Source organism: Entelurus aequoreus, linkage group LG28 (genome assembly GCF_033978785.1).
Source record: "Entelurus aequoreus isolate RoL-2023_Sb linkage group LG28, RoL_Eaeq_v1.1, whole genome shotgun sequence".
In the NCBI taxonomy this organism is placed as follows: Eukaryota; Metazoa; Chordata; class Actinopteri; order Syngnathiformes; family Syngnathidae; genus Entelurus; species Entelurus aequoreus.
Window position 1 is genome coordinate 7,964,258 of NC_084758.1, and position 23,727 is coordinate 7,987,984.

At 37.9% G+C, this 23,727-nt stretch overlaps 1 protein-coding gene across 4 annotated transcripts in view; it reads left to right on the forward strand.

Annotated features, from left to right (window-relative positions):
- The window catches only part of LOC133644837 (shootin-1-like), a 63,211-nt gene that overhangs the window by 23,746 nt on the left and 15,738 nt on the right, over window positions 1–23,727 (forward strand). For 3 of the 4 annotated variants that reach the window (XM_062039578.1, XM_062039579.1, XM_062039581.1), the window contains 9 exons: window positions 1,116–1,197; window positions 1,290–1,384; window positions 11,077–11,223; window positions 11,274–11,427; window positions 17,422–17,599; window positions 20,561–20,631; window positions 20,707–20,810; window positions 23,138–23,152; window positions 23,244–23,496. In XM_062039578.1, coding sequence (XP_061895562.1) covers window positions 1,116–1,197; window positions 1,290–1,384; window positions 11,077–11,223; window positions 11,274–11,427; window positions 17,422–17,599; window positions 20,561–20,631; window positions 20,707–20,810; window positions 23,138–23,152; window positions 23,244–23,496 — 1,099 coding nt within the window. The remainder of the gene's footprint in view (window positions 1–1,115; window positions 1,198–1,289; window positions 1,385–11,076; window positions 11,224–11,273; window positions 11,428–17,421; window positions 17,600–20,560; window positions 20,632–20,706; window positions 20,811–23,137; window positions 23,153–23,243; window positions 23,497–23,727) is intronic. The other variant, XM_062039580.1, reaches the window with a different exon arrangement.

The window sequence follows — 23,727 nt, forward strand, 5'->3', positions numbered from 1 at the left end:
TGTTACCTTGTGTACTTCAAAGATGAAGTAGTCTAGTGTGCCAGTCTTGTACTTTTTCAGTGTACTGTAACCATGTGCACTTCATAGATATAGTAGTCTAGTGTGCCAGTCTTGTACTTTTTCAGTGTACTGTAACATTGTGCACTTCAAAGGTGAAGTAGTCAAGTGTGCCAGTCTTGTACTTCGTCAGTGTACTGTAATCTTGTGCACTTCAAAGGTGAAGTAGTCAAGTGTGCCAATCTTGTACTTCTTCAGTGTACTGTAACCTTGTGTACTTCAAAGGTGAAGTAGTCTAGTGTGCCAGTCTTGTACTTATTCAGTGTACTGTAACCTTGTGTACTTCAAATGTGAAGTAGTCAAGTTTGCCAGTCTTGTACTTCTTCAGTGTACTGTAACCTTGTGCACTTCAAAGGTGAAGTAGTCAAGTGTGCCAATCCTGTACTTTTTCAGTGTACTGTAACTTTGTGCACTTCAAGGGTGAAGTAGTCAAGTGTGCTAGTCTTCTACTTACTCAGTGTACTGTTACCTTGTGTACTTCAAAGATGAAGTAGTGTAGTGTGCCAGTCTTGTACTTTTTCAGTGTACTGTAACCTTGTGCACTTCAAAGATATAGTAGTCTAGTGTACCAGTCTTGTACTTCTTCAGTGTACTGTAACCTTGTGCACTTCAAAGATTAAGTAGTCAAGTTTGCCAGTCTTGTACTTCTTCAGTGTACTGTATCCTTGTGCACTTCAAAGATGAAGTAGTCAAGTGTGCCAGTCTTGTACTTTTTCAGTGTACTGTAACCTTGTGCACTTCAAAGATGAAGTAGTCAAGTTTGCCAGTCTTGTATTTCTTCAGTGTACTGTAACCTTGTGCACTTCAAGGGTGAAGTAGTCAAGTGTGCCAGTCTTGTACTTCTTCAGTGTACTGTAACCTTGTGCACTTCAAAGATGAAGTAGTCAAGTTTGCCAGTCTTGTACTTCTTCAGTGTACTGTAACCTTGTGCACTTCAAAGGTGAAGTAGTCTAGTGTGCCAGTCTTGTACTTCTTCACACAGTACAAAATAAGAGTAAATATTAGCAATAATATTTAAATTTGATGAGCTGAAGTCAGACGACGTTTTTGTTGTTCAGGCGCAGCGAGATGAGAACCGAATGAAGGAACTTGGTGACGCCGTAGAACAACAACGTCAAACCATCAAGAGGTTCCACAGAGGTACTTGCACTTCATCTATATGTGACAAAGTGCTACTGTATTGTGTATACTGCACTGAGTGCACTGTACTGTACTGTGTGTCCTCCACAAAGTGTCCTTGATGGCCACTGAGGAGTACGAGGGCATGAAGGAGCAGCTGGACTTGGAGCAGAACCTTCGAGTCCGAGCGGAGACGTACGCACACGAGGTGAGAGAACTGTACAGGAAGCAAGTCAGCAAATATTATACACACTGTACTTTATACAAAGTTAATGTAATATACACACTATTTTATACTAAGAAAATATTATATACACACTGTACTTAATACAAAATAAATATTACATACACACACTGTGCTTTATGCAAAGTAAATATACACACTTTATACAAAATAAATATATGTACACTGTACTTTTTACAAAGTAAATATTATATACACACTGTACTTTATACGAAATAAATATTATATACCCACTGTACTTTATACAAAGTAAATATTATTTTATACACACACTGTGCTTTATACAAAGTAAATATATACACACTGTACTTTTTTACAAAGTAAATATTATATTATATACTTCACATTTTAAAATTAAGATTACTCATGATTAATCACAATTTAAAATGGAGATTACTCATGATTAATCACATTTTAAAATGTAGATTAATCATGATTAATCACATTTTAAAATGTAGATTACTCATGATTAATCACATTTTAAAATGTAGATTTTCATGATTAATCACATTTTAAAATGTAGATTAATCATAATAATGATGAATGATTAATCTACATTTTAAAATGTGATCAATCATGAGTAATCACTTTTTAAAATGTAGATTACTCATGATTAATCACATTTTAAAATGGAGATTACTCATGATTAATCACATTTTAAAATGTAGATTAATCATGATTAATCACATTTTAAAATGTAGATTACTCATGATTAATCACATTTTAAAATGTAGATTCTCATGATTAATCACATTTTAAAATATAGATTAATCATAATAATGATTAATGATTAATCTACATTTTAAAATGTGATTAATCATGAGTAATCACTTTTTAAAATGTAGATTGCTCATGATTAATCACATTTTAAAATAGAGATTACTCATGATTAATCACATTTTAAAATGTATATTCTCATGATTAATCACATTTTAAAATGTAGATTAATAATGATTAATCACTTTTTAAAATGTAGATTACTCATGATTAATCACATTTTAAAATGGAGATTACTCATGATTAATCACATTTTAAAATGTAGATTGATCATGATTAATCACATTTTAAAATGTAGATTCTCATGATTAATCACATTTTAAAATATAGATTAATCATAATAATGATTAATGATTAATCTACATTTTAAAATGTGATTAATCATGAGTAATCACTTTTTAAAATGTAGATTGCTCATGATTAATCACATTTTAAAATAGAGATTACTTATGATTAATCACATTTTAAAATGTAGATTCTCATGATTAATCACATTTTAAAATGTAGATTAATAATGATTAATCACTTTTTAAAATGTATATTACTCATGATTAATCACATTTTAAAATGGAGATTACTCATGATTAATCACATTTTAAAATGTAGATTAATCATGATTAATCACATTTTAAAATGTAGATTACTCATGATTAATCACATTTTTAAATGTAGATTCTCATGATTAATCACATTTTAAAATATAGATTAATCATAATAATGATTAATGATTAATCTACATTTTAAAATGTGATTAATCATGAGTAATCACTTTTTAAAATGTAGATTGCTCATGATTAATCACATTTTAAAATAGATTACTTATGATTAATCACATTTTAAAATGTAGATTCTCATGATTAATCACATTTTAAAATGTAGATTAATAATGATTAATCACTTTTTAAAATGTAGATTACTCATGATTAATCACATTTTAAAATGGAGATTACTCATGATTAATCACATTTCAAAATGTAGATTAATCATGATTAATCACATTTTAAAATGTAGATTACTCATGATTAATCACATTTTTAAATGTAGATTCTCATGATTAATCACATTTTAAAATATAGATTAATCATAATAATGATTAATGATTAATCTACATTTTAAAATGTGATTAATCATGAGTAATCACTTTTTAAAATGTAGATTGCTCATGATTAATCACATTTTAAAATAGAGATTACTTATTAATAATCACATTTTAAAATGTAGATTCTCATGATTAATCACATTTTAAAATGTAGATTAATAATGATTAATCACTTTTTAAAATGTAGATTACTCATGATTAATCACATTTTAAAATGGAGATTACTCATGATTAATCACATTTTAAAATGTAGATTCTCATGATTAATCACATTTTAAATTGTAGATTAATCATGATTAATCACATTTTAAAATGTAGATTACTCATTATTAATCACATTTTAAAATGTAGATTCTCATGATTAATCACATTTTAAAATGTAGATTAATCATAATAATGATTAATGATTAATCTACATTTTAAAATGTGATCAATCATGAGTAATCACTTTTTAAAATGTAGATTACTCATGATTAATCACATTTTAAAATGTAGATTACTCATGATTAATCACATTTTAAAATGGAGATTACTCATGATTAATCACATTTTAAAATGTAGATTAATCATGAGTAATCACATTTTAAAATTTAGATTACTCATGATTAATCACATTTTAAAATGTAGATTACTCATGATTAATCACATTTTAAAATGTAGATTACTCATGATTAATCACATTTTAAAATGGAGATTACTCATGATTAATCACATTTTAAAATGTAGATTAATCATGATTAATCACATTTTAAAATGTAGATTACTCATGATTAATCACATTTTAAAATGTAGATTGTCATGATTAATCACATTTTAAAATATAGATTAATCATAATAATGATTAATGATTAATCTACATTTTAAAATGTGATTAATCATGAGTAATCACTTTTTAAAATGTAGATTGCTCATGATTAATCACATTTTAAAATAGAGATTACTTATGATTAATCACATTTTAAAATTTAGATTCTCATGATTAATCACATTTTAAAATGTAGATTAATAATGATTAATCACATTTTAAAATGTAGATTAATCATGATTAATCACATTTTAAAATGTAGATTCTCATGATTAATCACATTTTAAAATGTAGATTCTCATGATTAATCACATTTTAAAATATAGATTAATCATAATAATGATTAATGATTAATCTACATTTTAAAATGTGATTAATCATGAGTAATCACTTTTTAAAATGTAGATTGCTCATGATTAATCACATTTTAAAATAGAGATTACTTATGATTAATCACATTTTAAAATGTAGATTACTCATGATTAATCACATTTTAAAATGTAGATTAATAATGATTAATCACTTTTTAAAATGTAGATTACTCATGATTAATCACATTTTAAAATGGAGATTACTCATGATTAATCACATTTTAAAATATAGATTAATCATAATAATGATTAATGATTAATCTCCATTTTAAAATGTGATTAATCATGAGTAATCACTTTTTAAAATGTAGATTGCTCATGATTAATCACATTTTAAAATAGAGATTACTTATGATTAATCACATTTTAAAATGTAGATTACTCATGATTAATCACATTTTAAAATGGAGATTACTCATGATTAATCACATTTTAAAATGTAGATTCTCATGATTAATCACATTTTAAAATGTAGATTAATCATAATAATGATTAATGATTAATCTACATTTTAAAATGTGATTAATCATGAGTAATCACTTTTTAAAATGTAGATTACTCATGATTAATCACATTATAAAATGTAGATTAATCATGATTAATCACAAGTTATTACTCGCTTGCGTGATTGAAACTAACTTAAAAAGAGCCCAATATTTGACTCCAATGCAGTTTTACTGGCATACAGGAACATTTGTTTACATTCACGTAAAGGAGACAAAATAAAGTGTGTAATTAATCTGCGTATGTACATGATTTGTAGAGGCAGGGATTTGTTTCTCACTTGACAACCACATGAGCTTGTTCAAAGCTGTCAGCGAATGCCTCCAGACAGAGCATATCAAAGGGCTAAGGCTTTATTGGAAGAACATTTTGGGAATGAGCAAAAGATTGCTTCTGCTTATTTGGACAAAGCACTATCATGGCCTTTGGTTAAAGCAGAGGATGCAAAATCTCTTCAAGCATATGGTCTCTTCTTAAGAGGATGTTGTAATGTGATGGATGACATACAGTACATGTCTGAGCTTAACATGCCTGCGAACATGCTGATGGTGATCAAGAAGTTACCATATAAGCTGAGAGACCAAAGCTTGTGATATTCAAGAGACCCGTTCTCTAAGAGCTACTTTCCCTGACATTGTCAGTTTTATTGAACGTCAAGTTAAAATTGCAGCAGAGCCTATATTTGGAAATATACAGGATACTCCAAAGACAATGCCAATCAAAAATGGCAGCAGAGATGCCTATCAGCGTCACACACGAAACCAAGGAAGTTTTGCTACTACAGTAACATCAGTTAATGGAAAGGCCCATGTAAAAAAGGTTGGAGCCCCACTGGACAAAAGGACCTGCTTGTACTGCAAGGGTGAACATGCGTTGGAGGTGTGCTCTCTATTGGTAAAGAGGGCACATAATGACAAGATCACTTTTTTGAAAGAACATCGAGTTTGCTTTGGCTGTGAGGCGACTGTCATTTAAAACATGTGGAGCTAAACACCCTAGCATGCTTCATATTCATCCAAAGAACAAGGAGCAAGAGAAGGATCTAGCAGTTGCAGCAGGTACAAACACAGCGGTGTGGTAACAGTGCAAAGTAGTGGTCTCACTGGGGCTGGTGACCATGGCTGTAAGCTCTCTATCGTGCCAGTAAGGATCAAGTCCAGAAAGGGTCACCAAGTCGTGGAAACGTATGCCTTTCTGGACCAAGGCAGCTCTGGCTCCTTTTGTACATCAAGTCTGATGAGCAAGTTGAATGTTTCAGGAAGAGGAACTAAAATTCTCTTACGCACTTTGGGCCAAGAAAAGATTGTAGGATGTTGCATTGTGTCAGATCTGGAGGTAGCCGGTCTGGAAAGTGATTTCTACTGTGACTTGCCAGATATGTTTACACAGAAGAAAATGCCTGTGTGCAGGAGCAACATACCACGGGAGCAGGATCTGGTCAGATGGCCATATTTGCGTGGAGTACACCTACCTGAAATTGATGCAGATATTGAACTGTTGATCGGCTTAAATGCACCAAGAGCTCTTGAACCAACAAAGGTGATTCCAAGCGAAGAAGGAGGGCCGTGCGCTGTTCAGACCATGTTGGGATGGACTGTCAATGGGCCAATGTTTGGTGAAGCAGACTTGGAACAACCTAACATCACTGCTAACTGCATCTCTCTGGTGAAATTGGATGAACTGTGGAAGCAGCAGTTTCAACTCGACTTCCCTGAACGCAGCAATGAAGAGCAACTGGGTTCCTCAAGAGAAGATGGCCAGTTTATGGAAATGGTGAAAAGCTCTGTTGAGCTGGTGGATGGTCACTACACCATTGGTTTGCCTTTAAAAAAGGGAAATGTATGCATGCCTGATAACCGCAAGTTAGCAGAGCAACGCGCCTTGAATTTGAAAAGAAGGTTCCAAAGGGATGCCTTATTCCATGCGGACTACACCATGTTCATACACCACATCATTATCTGCGGTTATGCTGAAAGAGTGCCTGTGGAAGATATGGCTTGTAACCATGGAAAAACCAGGAATATTCCACATCATGGTGTATACCATCCGCATAAGAAGAAAATCAGAGTGGTGTTTGATTATGCTGTGTCATTCAAAGGTACATCACTGAACACACAGCTGCTGCTGCAGGGATCTGATCTTACAAGTTCATTGATTGGAGTCATAGCCAGAATCAGGAAAGTCCTTAACTCCACTTTGAGAGTACAAACTCTGGATGAATACAGCCTCCACACTGTGCTGTGCGAAATGGAAGCTATTCTCAATAGCAGACCAATAACAAAGTCATCCACAGAGAGGCTCTAACTCCCAACCATCTTCTCATCCTCAAGGGTCAGCCATCTTTTCCACCTGGTGTTTTCCAAAAGGATGAATTGTACGCTGTGCGTAGATGGAAACAAATTCAGTATATGTCCAACCTGTTCTGGAAAAGATGGACAAAAGAATACCTACCGCAGCTTCAGGAGCGCCAAAAATGGAATAAAATCAAGCGCAATTTTGTTCCAGGAGACATTGTGCTTGTTGTGGATAACTCTGCACCTCGCAACTCTTGGATTATGGGGAGAGTTGTCAAGGTTGTTGAAGATAAAAGAGGACTTGTTCGACAAGCCACGATCAAGACCAGGACAAGCTTTCTGGATAGGCCTGTCACTAAGATGTGTCTGCTTCAGGAAGCCGAGGACATCTGATGGGATTAATTGTTGACAGGACTTGACTTTGAATATGACTTGTGACACAGACCACACTCTGTCTATGCCAGGGGTCGGCAACCTTTACCACTCAAAGAGCCATTTTGGCAAGTTTCACAAATTAAAGAAAGTAATGGGAGCCACAAAAAAAAAATTTAAATTTAAAATGAAAAACACTGCATACAAAGCTTAAATGCTTTGTGCTATGGTAACTAGGGGTCTCCGACACACGCACCGGCATGCACTTTAATGTGGAAATTTGATGTTAGTGCAGCCCGCGAGTTTTGAATGAATGGCGCTTGATAGCGTCATACTTGCTAACCCTCTCATTTTTCCCGGGAGACTCCCGAATACCAGAGCGTGATGACACTGCATTTGGCGCCCTCTACAGTCCGCCCTAACGGTGTACCTGCTCGACCACACGTAGAATGCAATTTCAGCTTGCTCACGTAAATGACAACAAGGCGTACTAACTCAGCAGCCACACATCTTACACTGACGGTGCCAATACCCAGAATCCCATGCAGCCCTAACTCTTCCGCTCAACCAACGCACGGAGAGGGGGGGGTTGATGTGTGGGGGGATTTGGTGGTAGCGGGGGTGTATAATGTAGACCGGAAGAGTTAGGGCTGCATGGGATTCTGGGTAATGGTTGTGTTGTGTTTATGTTGTGTTACGGTGAGATGTTCTCCAGAAATGTGTTTTTCATTCTTTTTTGGTGTGGGTTCACAGTGTGGCGCATATTTGTAACGTAACAATGTTAAAGTTGTTTGATACGGCTACCGTCAGTGTAAGCTGTGTGGCTGATGAGTAAGTATGCTTTGCTGTCTCCTGTGTGTGCAAGTAATAACAACATGCAACATGTGGCTGGACTGGCACGCTGTATGTAAATGCTATAGAGGACAATTACTGCAGTGCAATTAGGGCACGCCCTTTTTTTAGTAATTATAGTGTAAATAGGATTATTTTTTCCCTGGGAGTAATCTATGAGAGACACTGAGATCCATAAATCTCCTGGGAAAACCGGGGGGGTCGGCATGTATGTAGCTGAGCCGCATCAGAGTGGTCAAGGAGCCGCATGCGGCTCCGGAGCCGCGGGTTGCCGACCCCTGGTCTATGCTCTGAAAGTTCTGGAACCTCTGGCCTAGTGACACTTTCATATATGTGAAGAACCTGCTCATTCAAGGACATTGAAAATGAACTGTTGTTATAACTACTTTGATTTGATGTGTGTTACATTTAATATTTCCGTGCTGCTACTATTGTCCAGTAATTATTATGTTATAATAATTAGGGGCCGGAATGTAGAGGCAGGGATTTGTTTCTCACTTGTCACCTGGGATAGTGGGTGTGGCTATGTGTGTGGGTGGAGTGTGTGTGGGGCTGATTGCTGAATACATAACACCTGCACCTCTCTGTGAATTGTTTGGCTTGTATGGAGAGTGTGGACCTGGGTGCCGTTACTTCTGTTGACAATGTAGTGTGACTATCAGAAAGTAATTAGTCACTGAGAGTGGAAAGCAGGGTTCTGTCTGACACGCTGGGTCCAAGGATGCAAAACAGCAGTAATGACTTCATGTTGCATCCTTGGACCCAGCGTATCAGACAGAACCCTGCTTTCCACTCTCAGTGACTAATTACTTTCTGATAGTCACACTACATGATTAAAGGCCTACTGAAACCCACTACTACCGACCACGCAGTCTGATAGTTTATATATCAATGATGAAATCTTAACATTATAACACATGCCAATACGGCCGGGTTAACTTATAAAGTGACATTTTAAATTTGCCGCTAAACTTCCGGTTCGAAACGCCTCTGAGGATGACGTATGCGCGTGACGTAGCCCGGGGAACACGGGTATGCCTTCCACATTGAAGCCAATACGAAAAAGCTCTGTTTTCATTTCATAATTCCACAGTATTCTGGACATCTGTGTTCGTGAATCTGTTTCAATCATGTTCATTGCATTATGGAGAAGGAAGCTGAGCAAGCAAAGAAGAAAGTTGTCGGTGCGAAATGGACGTATTTTTCGAACGTAGTCAGCAACAACAGTACACAGCCGGCGCTTCTTTGTTTACATTCCCGAAAGATGCAGTCAAGATGGAAGAACTCGGATAACAGAGACTCTAACCAGGAGGACTTTTGACTCCGATACACAGACGCCTGTAGAGAACTGGGACAACACAGACTCTTACCAGGATTACTTTGATTTGGATGACAAAGACGCAGACGTGCTACTGTGAGTATGCAGCTTTGGCTTCTAAACATTTGATCGCTTGACCGTATGTGCGCAACTTTTTTCTGCGTATGTACGTAACTTTTTTTAAATATATAAGCTTTATGAACCTTGGGTTAGGTGAACGGTCTTTTGGGCTGAGTGATTGTGTGTGTTGATCAGGTGTTTGAATTGTATTGGCGTGTTCTATGGAGCTAGGAGCTAGCATAGGAGCTAGGAGCTAGCATAACACGTACCGTACCGTACGTGCGCGTCACGTACGTAACTTTTTAAAAATATATAAGCTTTATGAACCTTGGGTTAGGTGAACGGTCTTTTGGGCTGAGTGATTGTGTGTGTTGATCAGGTGTTTGAATTGTATTGGCGTGTTCTATGGAGCTAGGAGCTAGCAGAGGAGCTAGGAGCTAGCGTAACAAACACGCAGGTGTTTTTATGCAGGATTAATTTGTGGCATATTAAATATAAGCCTGGTTGTGTTGTGGCTAATAGAGTATATATATGTCTTGTGTTTATTTACTGTTTTAGTCATTCCCAGCTGAATATCAGGTCACCCCCGGCTCTCACAGCATCTTCCCTATCTGAATAGCTTCAACTCCCCACTAGTCCTTCACTTGCACTTTACTCATCCACAAATCTTTCATCCTCGCTCAAATTAATGGGGAAATTGTCGCTTTCTCGGTCCGAATCTCTCTCACTTCATGCGGCCATCATTGTAAACAATAGGGAACTTTGCGTATATGTTCAACTGACTACGTCACGCTACTTCCGGTAGGGGCAAGCCTTTTTTTTTATCAGATACCAAAAGTTGCAATCTTTATCGTCGTTGTTCTATACTAAATCCTTTCAGCAAAAATATGGCAATATCGCAAAATGATCAAGTATGACACATAGAATAGATCTGCTATCCCCGTTTAAATAAAAAAAAATTCATTTCAGTAGGCCTTTAATGGATCATTCTTTATGATTAATCGCATGAGGTGACTTCATGTAGACGTATTATTGCATCATCAGCGTGTCATCGATTGCCGTGTTGTGATCGCCACGTGCTCTAACGACCGTGCGGCTCATTAACCGGACGACCCTCACATGCTGCCCGCTGACCGGAAAAGCAAAGAAGCCCGCGGGTTCGAGTCCGCGCTGTGACAACGTGCGCGCTGCGTCTCCCCCGCAGATGTTGGTGAAGCAGAAGGAGGCCAGGCGCCAGAGCACGCTCCTCCTGCAGAGCGCGGAGCCCACCGTGCAGCTGCTGGGCGCCCTGGAGGAGGTGGCCGCCATCACCAAAACCTTGGAGGAGCAGCGACTGCAGCATCAGCAGACGGTGAGGAAGTCCCTCCCCCCGGTCTTCTGGTCTGACGTACCTGTGTGCAGGTGCGAGACCTGGAGGCCCAGCTGGACGGCAGCAGCATGCAGAATGAGATGAAGGCTCTGCAGAGACAGGTGGAGCTGCTGGAGGACGAGAAGAAGGACATGCAGGAACGACTGGAGCAGGCGGAGAAGGACAAGCTGCACCTGCACCACCAGCGTGCGTATAAAACACACCTTCATCTTCTCTGCTACCTTCTATGGGGGGCTAATCCTTGGACACCTTGCAGTCACTTTCCAACTGGGGGGGGCATTCCATCCAGAATCCATTCTCCATTCAAACACAATAATTATAATCAAACCTTTTCTAAAGAGGTTATAGGTTAGAAAATATTATTGTAGTTGCATGGAGATGGCCTTAAAAACTTTTTTTTTTTTTAAATGTATTTTTATACACCAAAAAGTTATTATATATATATATATATATATATATATATATATATATATATATATATATATATATATATATATATATATATATATATATATATATATATATATATATATATATATATATATATATATATATATATATATGTTAGGTCAGGAAAAAACACAAGAGGCTATATCATCCCTACAAGCCTGTTTCGCAGATCTTGTGCACTTCAAAGATACAGTACTCAAGTGTGCAAGTCTTGTACTTCTTCCGTGTAATGTAACCTTGTGCACTTCAAAGATACAGTACTCAAGTGTGCCAGTCTTGTACTTCTTCAGTGTACTGTAACCTTGTGCCCTTCAAAGGTGAAGTAGTCAAGTGTGCCAGTCTTGTACTTCTTCAGTGTACTGTAACTTTGTGCACTTCTAAGGTAAAGTAGTCAAGTGTGACAGCCTTGTACTTCTTCAGTGTACTGTAACTTTGTGCACTTCAAATGTTGAAGTAGTCAAGTGTGCCAGTCTTGTACTTCATCAGTGTACTGTAACATTGTGCACTTCAAAGATGAAGTAGTCAAGTGTGCCAGTCTTTGTACTTCTTCAGTGCACTGTAACCTTGTGCACTTCAAAGGTGAAGTAGTCAAGTGTGCCAGTCTTGTACTTCTTCAGTGTACTGTAACCTTGTGCCCTTCAAAGGTGAAGTAGTCAAGTGTGCCAGTCTTGTACTTCTTCGGTGTACTGTAACTTTGTGCACTTCAAACATGAAGTAGTCAAGTGTGCCAGTCTTGTACTTCTTCAGTGTACTGTAACTCTGTGCACTTCTAAGGTAAAGTAGTCAAGTGTGACAGTCTTGTACTTCTTCAGTGTACTGTAACTTTGTGCACTTCAAATGTTGAAGTAGTCAAGTGTGCCAGTCTTGTACTTCATCAGTGTACTGTAACCTTGTGCACTTCAAAGATGAAGTAGTCAAGTGTGCAAGTCTTTGTACTTCTTCAGTGTACTGTAACCTTGTGCACTTCAAAGGTGAAGTAGTCAAGTGTGCCAGTCTTGTACTTCTTCAGTGTACTGTAACTTTGTGCACTTCAAACATGAAGTAGTCAAGTGTGCCAGTCTTGTACTTCTTCAGTGTACTGTAACCTTGTGTACTGACGAGCAGGGAAACCTGTGAAACAGGCTTGTAGGGATGATATAGCCTCTGTGTTTTTTCCTGAGTTTCAATATAATTTTCTTCAACACATTTGGTTAGAAAAGCTCCTTCAGGTTGCATGGACAGGGTCTAAAACCTTTTTTGTTTAAATTGATTCTTACTAAAAGAAAGAAATACAAATATTTTTGAATATATTTCTATCGATTTTTTAAATATATGAATCAATTTAAAAGCAGGATGAATAAGAATTCGATTTGATTGGTTTGGTTTTATAATCTTTGTATATACAGTGGTGGTCAAAAGTTTACATCCACGTGTAAAGAACATGATGTCATGGCTGTCTTGAGTTTCCAACCATTTCTACAACTCTTATTTTTTTGTGATGTAGTGATTGGAGCACATACTTGTTGGTCACAAAAAACATTCATGAAGTTTGCTTCTTTTATGAATTTATTATGGGTCTACTGAAAATGTGAGTTGGTCAAAAGTATACATACAGCAATGTTAAAGGCCTACTGAAAGCCACTACTACCGACCACGCAGTCTGATAGTTTATATATCAATGATGAAATCTTAACATTGCAACACATGCCAATACGGCCGGGTTAACTTATAAAGTGACATTTAAAACTTCCCGGGAAATATCCGGCTGAAACATCGCGGTATGATGACATATGCGCGTGACGAAGTCCGAGTAACGGAAGTTATGGTACCCCGTAGAATCCTATACAAAAAGCTCTGTTTTCATTTCATAATTCCACAGTATTCTGGACATCTTTTGCAATTTTTTTAATGAACAATGAAGGCTGCAAAGAAGACAGTTGTAGGTGGGATCAGTGTATTAGCAGCGAACTACAGCAACACAACCAGGAGGAATTTGTTGGAGCGCTAGCCGCCGACCTCACCTTGACTTCCTACGTCTCCGGGCCGCCAAACGCATCGGGTGAAGTCCTTCGTCCTTCTGCCGATCGCTGGAACGCAGGTGAGCACGGGTGTTGATGAGCAAATGAGGGCTGGCTGACGTAGGTGGACAGCTAATGTTTTTAGCATAGCTCTGTGCAGTCCGGTTGCTAAGTTAGCTTCAATGGCGTCGTTAGCACAGCATTGTTAACCTTCGCCAGGCTGGAAAGCATTAACCGTGTATTTACATGTCCACGGTTTAATAGTATTGTTGATTTTCTATCTATCCTTCCAGTCAGGGGTTTATTTATTTTGTTTCTATATGCAGTTAAAGCAAGATGCTATCACGTTAGCTCGTAGCTAAAGCATTTCGCCGATGTATTGTCGTGGAGATAAAAGGCACTGAATGTCCATTTCGCGTTCTCGACTCTCATTTTCAAGAGGATATAGTATCCCAGGTGGTTTAAAATACAAATCTGTGATCTACAATAAAAAAAGGAGAGTGTGGAATCCAATGAGCCAGCTTGTACCTAAGTTACGGTCAGAGCGAAAAAAGATACGTCCATCGCTGCCTCTCAAGTCCTTCACTGTAACGTTCCTCATCTACGAATCTTTCATCCTCGCTCAAATTAATGGGGTAATCATCACTTTCTCGGTCCGAATCTCTCTCGCTCCATTGTAAACAACGGGGAATTGTGAGGAATACTAGCTCTTGTGACGTCACGCTACTTCCGCTACAGGCAAGCGAGCAAAAGTTGCAAACTTTATCGTCAATTTTCTCTACTAAATCCTTTCAGCAAAAATATGGCAATATCGCGAAATGATCAAGTATGACACATAGAATGGATCTGCTATTCCCGTTTAAATTTTAAAAAATCATTTCAGTAGGCCTTTAATATTTGCTTACATGTCCCTTGGCAAGTTTCACTGCAATAAGGCGCTCTTGGTAGCCATCCACAAGCTTCTGCTTGAATTGTTGATCACTCCTCTTGACAAAATTGGTGCAGTTCAGCTAAATCTGTTGTTTTTTCTGACATGGACTTGTTTCTTCAGCATTGTCCACACGTTTAAGTCAGGACTTTGGGAAGGCCATTCTAAAACCTTCATTCTAGCCTGATTTAGCCATTCCTTTACCACTTTTGAGGTGTGTTTGGGGTCATTGTCCTGTTGGAACACCCAACTGCGCCCAAGACCCAACCTCCGGGCTGATGATTTTAGCTTGTCCTGAAGAATTTGGAGGTAATCCTCCTTTTTCATTGTCCCATTTACTCTCTGTAAAGCACCAGTTCCATTGGCAGCTAAACAGGCCCAGGGCATAATACTACCACCACCATGCTTGATGGTAGGGATGGTGTTCCTGGAATTAAAGGCCTCACCTTTTCTCCTCCAAACATATTGCTGGGTATTGTGGCCAATTTTGTTTCATCTGACATCACATGGACAAAAATAAGACCTTCTGGAGGAAAGTTCTGTGGTCACATGAAACAAAAATGGAGCTGTTTGGCCACAATGTTATCAGTTTGAACATCAAATATGTTGTCTTTGTAGCATATTCAACTGAATATGGGTTGAAAATGATTTGCAAATCATTGTATTCCGTTTATATTTACATCTAACACAATTTCCCAACTCATATGGAAACGGGGTTTGTGTATATACCAAAAGACACATTCCAGTACACACAAATAAAACACAAGCAGCATAATAAATAATAAAATCAAATAAAAATGAAAAAAATCTAAATATGAACTTGATCAAACCTTTTCTTACATTCCACACTACTAAATGATACAAGTTGTATTCCCACTGATATGGTATCATATCAATATTCCATCTAATATTCATTCTATGTTCTACACAAAGTCAACACAATTCTTATTTTATTTGTGACGAAAGTTTGTGTTCTATTTTCCAGTGTCTCTACGTGCCCACGGGAGAATTAGATGCTTTTATTTGTCCACCCAGGTGGACGTGAAGGTTGTGTTGACGTCGGCTAAGTGGGTCACATGACCAGACGGCAAAATGGCTGCGAGCTCTCACTCTGACATTGCGTGCAGCGTCTGAATAATTGAAGCGGAGACCATGAAAAATAGATTTCAGGAGACGAGCAGCATGAGGAAATAAAAACATGATTGTGAGGTTTAACGTTATAATTTATGGTGTTATGATTTATGTCATAATCAATCAATCAAACTTGATTTATTAAGCGCTTTCCAATGCAACGCAAAGTGCTGAACAGACTTAAAAATAATACCCCCCTCCCCCATCACACAAACACATATATGAACACATGAATGCAAGTCTGAGTACAGAGGAGCCAGATGAGTAAACACTATCACAGGAGCCGTCTGCACCAGGAGGTCATCAGATCATGGCCACCAGCGCCCCCCATTTAAAATATGTAAAATAGTAAGAACCATGAGTAGGAATAAAGGATAAAGTACAAGTCAAACATTTGAAGATATAAATAGAACTAAATAAAATATTGCATAAGTAATAAGATAAAAAGTACAGTACAAAAGATTTCAATAAAATTAACAAATATTTGGTAAAAGCCTAATCAAAAAGGTGGATCTTAAAAACATGAACGCAAAATCTGAAAGATAAGAAGGCCCAATACCATTAAAAAAAACATTTATAAACCATAACAAGAACCTTAAAATTGATCCTGAAACACACGGAGCCAATGCAGAGATTTTAAAACTGGTGTAATGTGCGCCCGCCTTCCGGTCTTCGTCAGGACACGTGCCGCCGAATTTTGTAGTAGTTGTAAAGGTTCAATAACCTTTTTAGGGAGAGCAGAAAGCAGAGTGTTACAATCATCTATACGACTTGTAATAAAATAAGCGTCTTCATGTTGCTCTGAGAGAGAATTGTGCAAACTCTGGCTACATTCTTAAGGTGATCAAAACCTATTTTTGTCATATTTTTTATATGTGGTATAAAACTAAGGTCAGAGTCGAAAACCACGACCAGATGTTCCACTTGTAGTGATGGAGTTTAAGACAATGATTGTAGTTTGGATATGCGTCTCTCTCTCAGGGCCTCAGGGCCAATGACTTAAACTTGATTCTTGTCCTGGTTAAGTTGTAAAAAGGGATCTGCCATCCAGGACTTGATATCTGGAATGCAATTAAAAAGAGTATCACTTGGTCCGGCGTTATCATGGAAATATACGAGTGTGTGTCGTTAGCATAACTGACAGAGCCAAGTGGATTCATGTCAATATTTAAAAATAATGGGACCTAAAATTGATCCCTGAGGCACACCACATGTGATTTCATGGCTCTTTTGAGGAGCACGTGTCCATACTTACCAAGGATGTTCTGTCTGAGAGATAGGAAGTGAACAGTACCAGAGAGGCCCAGCAGGTGTTTGAGTCTCTTTCAAAGAGTGAGGTGATCTACTGGATCTAAGGCAACACTAAGATCCGGTAGAACCAAGACTGACACTTTGGAGATCATTCACCATCTTTGTACTGTGGTTCATCCTAAAAGCAAACGGAAACGTCTCTAAAATATTTAAAACATTTAAAAAAAATCAAATAGCTGTTTAAAAACAAGTTGTTCTAAAATGTTACTTAAAAATGGTAAGTTTGATCCAGGTCTGTAATTATTGAAATTGTCAACATCTAAATTGGACTTCTTTAGTAATGTAATAATGTCGTAGTATTATGATGTTTTAATGTTGTAATATTTTGATGTTATGGTGATGACATGTCCTCTCTCTTCACAGTTCACCAGCTGCAAAATGTCGCCGTGACTACCGACGCACCTCCAACACCACCTCCTCCCCCTCCTACCCCGGCACCTGGCGTGGCCCAGCCCCCTGCGCCTCTCCCCCAGCCGCCGCCGCCTCCTCCCCCACCACCTCCCCCTCCTCCACCGCCCCCATCGAGATGCAACCCTCTCAGGTGAGGAGCAGCCAACCCAATCATCATCATCATCATCATTATAATCATTATCATCATTCAAATCATAACCATCGTCATTATAACCATCATCATCATCATTATCATCATCATCAATATAATCATAATCATCGTCATTATAACCATCATCATCATCATTATAATCATAATCATCGTCATTGTAATCACTATAATCATCATCATCAATATAACCATCGTCATTACAACCATCGTCATCATCGTCATAATAATCATAATCATCGTCATTATAATGATTATAATCATCATCATCTTAATCAATATAATCATAATCATTGTCATTACAACCATCAACATCATCATCGTCATTATAATCATTATAATCATAATCATCGTCATTATAATCATCATTATAACCATCATCATCATCGAAATAATCATAATTATCGTCATTATAATCATCATCATTATAACCATCATCATCAATATAATCATAATCATCGTCATTATAATCATCATTATAACCATCATCATCAATATAATCATAATCATCGTCATTATAATCATCATTATAACCATCATCATCAATATAATCATAATTATCGTCATTATAATCATCATCATTATAACCATCATCATCAATATAATCATAATCATCGTCATTATAATCATCATTATAACCATCATCATCAATATAATCATAATCATCGTCATTATAATCATCATTAGAGCATCATCCTCAATATAATCATAATCATCGTCATTATAACCATCATCATCGTCATTATATTCATCGTCATTATAATCATCATTATAACCATCATCATCATCATTATAGTCATAATCATCATTATAATCATAATCATCATTATAATCATCATCATCTTCATCATTTTGATCATCATCATCACCATCATAATCATCGTTATCATGAGGATGATGATGATCATCATATTCATCATCATATTCATCATAATCATCATCATAATTCCAAACATCATATTTATAATCATCATAATTATAATCATCATCATCAATATCATCATCATAATTACAATCATTATCATAATTATAATCATCATAAATATAATCATCATCATTATACCGTAACCCTCATCATCATCATTATAATCATCATCGTCATTATAACCATCATCATCATCATAATCATCATCATCATTATAATCATCATCATCATTATAATCATAATCATCATTATAATCATAATTATAATCATCACCATGATCATCATCATCACCATCATCATCATAATCATCATCATTATGAGGATGATGATCATCATCATCATATTCATCATCATAATTATAATCATCATCATCAATATCATCATCATAATTATAATCATAATTATAATCATTATCATAATTATAATCATCATCAATATAATCATCATTATAATCATCATCATTATAATCATCATCATCATCATAATCATCATCATTATAATCATCATCATTATAATCATGATCATCATCATCATAATAATCATCATCATTATAATCATCATTCATCTTAATTCTAAACATCATCATCATCATCATCATTATAATCATTATCATCATTCAAATCATAACTATCGTCATTATAACCATCATCATCATCATCATTATCATCATCATCAATATAATCATAATCATCGTCATTATAACCATCATCATCATCATCAATATAATCATAATGATGTCATTATAACCATCATCATCGTCATTATAATCATAATCATCGTCATTGTAATCACTATAATCATCATCATCAATATAACCATCGTCATTACAACCATCGTCATCATCGTCATAATAATCATAATCATCGTCATTATAATGATTATAATCATCATCATCTTAATCAATATAATCATAATCATCGTCATTACAACCATCAACATCATCATCGTCATTATAATCATAATCATCGTCATTATAATCATCATTATAACCATCATCATCATCAATATAATCATAATTATCGTCATTATAATCATCATCATTATAACCATCATCATCAATATAATCATAATCATCATCATTATAATCATCATCATTATAACCATCATCATCAATATAATCATAATCATCGTCATTATAATCATCATTAGAACCATCATCATCAATATAATCATAATCGTCATTATAACCATCATCATCGTCATTATATTCATCGTCATTATAATCATCATTATAACCATCATCATCATCATTATAGTCATAATCATCATTATAATCATAATCATCATTATAATCATCATCATCTTCATCATTTTGATCATCATCATCACCATCATAATCATCATTATCATGAGGATGATGATTATCATCATATTCATCATCATATTCATCATAATCATCATCATAATTCCAAACATATTTATAATTATCATAATTATAATCATCATCATCAATATCATCATCATAATTACAATCATTATCATAATTATAATCATCATAAATATAATCACCATCATTATGCCGTAACCCTCATCATCATCATTATAATCATCATCGTCATTATAACATCATCATCATAACCATCATCATCATTATAATCACCATCATCATCATAATCATCATCATTATGAGGATGATGATCATCATCATCATATTCATCATCATAATTATAATCATCATCATTAATATCATCATCATAATTATAATTATAATCATTATCATAATTATAATCATCATCAATATAATCATCATCATTATAATCATCATCATTATAATCATCATCATTATAATCATCATCATAATCATCATCATTATAATCATCATCATCATTATTATCATCATTCATCTTAATTCTAATCATCATCATCATCATCATCATCATCATTATAATCATCATCATCGTCCATATTTCATCACCCTTCACTCTCCAGGCTCTCATGTTGTGTTTAACTTAAAAGTTGGCGCCCCCTAGCGGCCGACAGAAGGCGCCGGTATAACAAACACGTGTTCATGTCCTCAGTTCTCTCATCGCCATCATGAGGAAGACGTCCAAAGGTTCCAAAGCATCTTTGAAGGCGGAGCAGCCGCCAGGTAACTCCCCCTTTTTCTGTCCTCGCCATGGCGACCGTGGACGTGTGCCGCAGTGTTCATTTGTGCTGTCGCCAGCGTCGGAGGGCGCGGAGGAGGTGAAGGTGAAGGCCGTCAACGAGATGATGGAGCGCATCAAGCACGGCGTGGTCCTGCGGCCCGTCAAGACTCAGGACACCAAGGTGAGCCACGCCCTTCTACTTCCTGTCCAACGTTACCACAAGCCTCTCATCTCTGACCTCATTTTGTCTCCACAAACTCCGCCTCCATGGCCTACAAACTCCGCCTCCATGCCCCACAAACTCCGCATCCATGCCCTACAAACTCCGCCTTAATATCCTACAAACTCCACCTTCATATTCTACAAACTCCGCCTCCACCTTCATATTATACAAACTTCGCCTCCATGGCCTACAAACTCCGCCTCCATATCCTACAAATTCCGCATCCACGGCCTACAAACTCCGCCTCCATGTCCTACAAACTCCGCCTCCATATTCTACAAACTCCGCCTCCATACCCAAACAAATTCCGCCTCCACGGCCTACAAACTCCGCCTCCATGTCCTACAATCTCCGCCTCCATGCCCTACAAACTCCGCCTCCATATCCAACAAACTCCGCCTCAATATCCTACAAACCCCACCTTCATATTCTACAAACTCCGCCTCCATGGCCAACAAACTCCGTCTCCATATCCTACAAACTTCGCCTCCATGGCCTACAAACTCCGCCTCCATATCCTACAAATTCCGCATCCACGGCCTACAAACTCCGCCTCCATGTCCTACAAACTCCGCCTCCATATTCTACAAACTCCGCCTCCATACCCTACAAATTCCGCCTCCACGGCCTACAAACTCCGCCTCCATGTCCTACAATCTCCGCCTCCATGCCCTACAAACTCCGCCTCCATATCCAACAAACTCCGCCTCAATATCCTACAAACCCCACCTTCATATTCTACAAACTCCGCCTCCATGGCCTACAAACTCCGTCTCCATATCCTACAAACTTCGCCTCCATGGCCTACAAACTCCGCCTCCATATCCTACAAATTCCGCATCCACGGCCTACAAACTCCGCCTCCATGTCCTACAAACTCCGCCTCCATATTCTACAAACTCCGCCTCCATACCCTACAAATTCCGCCTCCATGGCCTACAAACTCCGCCTCCATGTCCTACAATCTCCGCCTCCATGCCCTACAAACTCCGCCTCCATATCCAACAAACTCCGCCTCAATATCCTACAAACCCCACCTTCATATTCTACAAACTCCGCCTCCATGGCCTACAAACTCCGTCTCCATATCCTACAAACTTCGCCTCCATGGCCTACAAACTCCGCCTCCATATCCTACAAATTCCGCATCCACGGCCTACAAACTCCGCCTCCATGTCCTACAAACTCCGCCTCCATATTCTACAAACTCCGCCTCCATACTCTACAAATTCCGCCTCCACGGCCTACAAACTCCGCCTCCATGTCCTACAATCTCGGCCTCCATGCCCTACAAACTCCGCCTCCATATCCAACAAACTCCGCCTCAATATCCTACAAACCCCACCTTCATATTCTACAAACTCCGCCTCCATGGCCTACAAACTCCGTCTACATATCCTACAAATTCCGCCTCCACGGCCTACAAACTCCGCCTCCATGTCCTACAAACTCCACCTCCATGCCCTACAAACTCCGCCTTCATATCCTACAAACTCCGCCTTAATATCTTGCAAACTCTGCCTCCATATCCTGCAAATTCCGCCTCCACGGCCTACAAACTCCGCCTCCATGTCCTACAAACTCTGCCTCCCTGTCCTGCTAACTCCGCCTCCATGGCCTACAAACTCCGCCTCCATATCATACAAACTCCGCCTCCCTGTCCTGAACACTCCGCCTCCATGGCCTACAAACGCCGCTTACATGTCCTACGAACTCCGCCTTCATAACCTACGGACTCCGCCTTCATATTCTACAAACTCCGCCTCCATGGCCTACAAACTCCGCCTCCATATCCTACAAACTATACCTCCCTGTCCTGAAAACTCCGCTTCCATGTCCTACAAACTCTGCCTTAATATCCTACAAACTCCACCTTCATGGCCTACAAACTCCGCCTTAATATCCTACAAACTCCGCCTTCATATCCTACAAACATCGCCTCCATGGACTACAAACTCCACCTAAATATCCTACAAACTCCGCCTCCATGGCCTACAAACTCCGCCTCCATATCCTACAAACATCGCCTCCATGGACTACAAACTCCACCTAAATATCCTACAAACTCCGCCTCCATGGCCTACAAACTCCGCCTCCATATCCTACAAACATCGCCTCCATGGCCTACAAACTCTGCCTCCATATCCTACAAACTCCGCCTCCATGGCCTACAAACTCCGCCTCCATATCCTACAAACATCACCTCCATGGACTACAAACTCCACCTTAATATCCTACAAACTCTGCCTCCACGGTCTACAAACTCCGCCCTGATGGCGCCACAGAGAGTTGCGGTCAAAGTGAGTACACTAAGCCATGTACTTAGATATATATGTATATGTACTTTGATATTAGAAAAGTACTTTGTTACAATCACATCTTTTCCTCCAGCAACCTCCAGCCAGCGAGGACAAAGCTCAGGAGAGCGCCATGGACGAGCTGAAAGGCATCCTGGTAAAACACCAAACCCCCCCAGTTGTTGTGGGACTCCAACCGGCAGCCATGTTTGAACCTCAGGAGACGGTGAAGAGGAGTCCAAGTCGAGGCTCACAGGAGGCGGCGCCCTTGCCAACGGGGAAGAAGGACAGCGAGCTGGAAGTCATCCTCAGACGCCGCCGCAACAAAGCAGGAGCGAGCGCTTGTGGTAAATATCACATTAAATACTAGTACCATCACAATAGTACTAGTACCACCACAATACTACTAGTACCACCACACTTACTAGTACCACCACAATACTACTAGTACCACCACAATACTACTAGTACCACCACACTTACTAGTAACACCATAGTGGTAGTAGTACCACCACACTAGTACTTATACCACCACACTAGTACTAGTACCACCACATTAGTACTAGTACTACCACCAC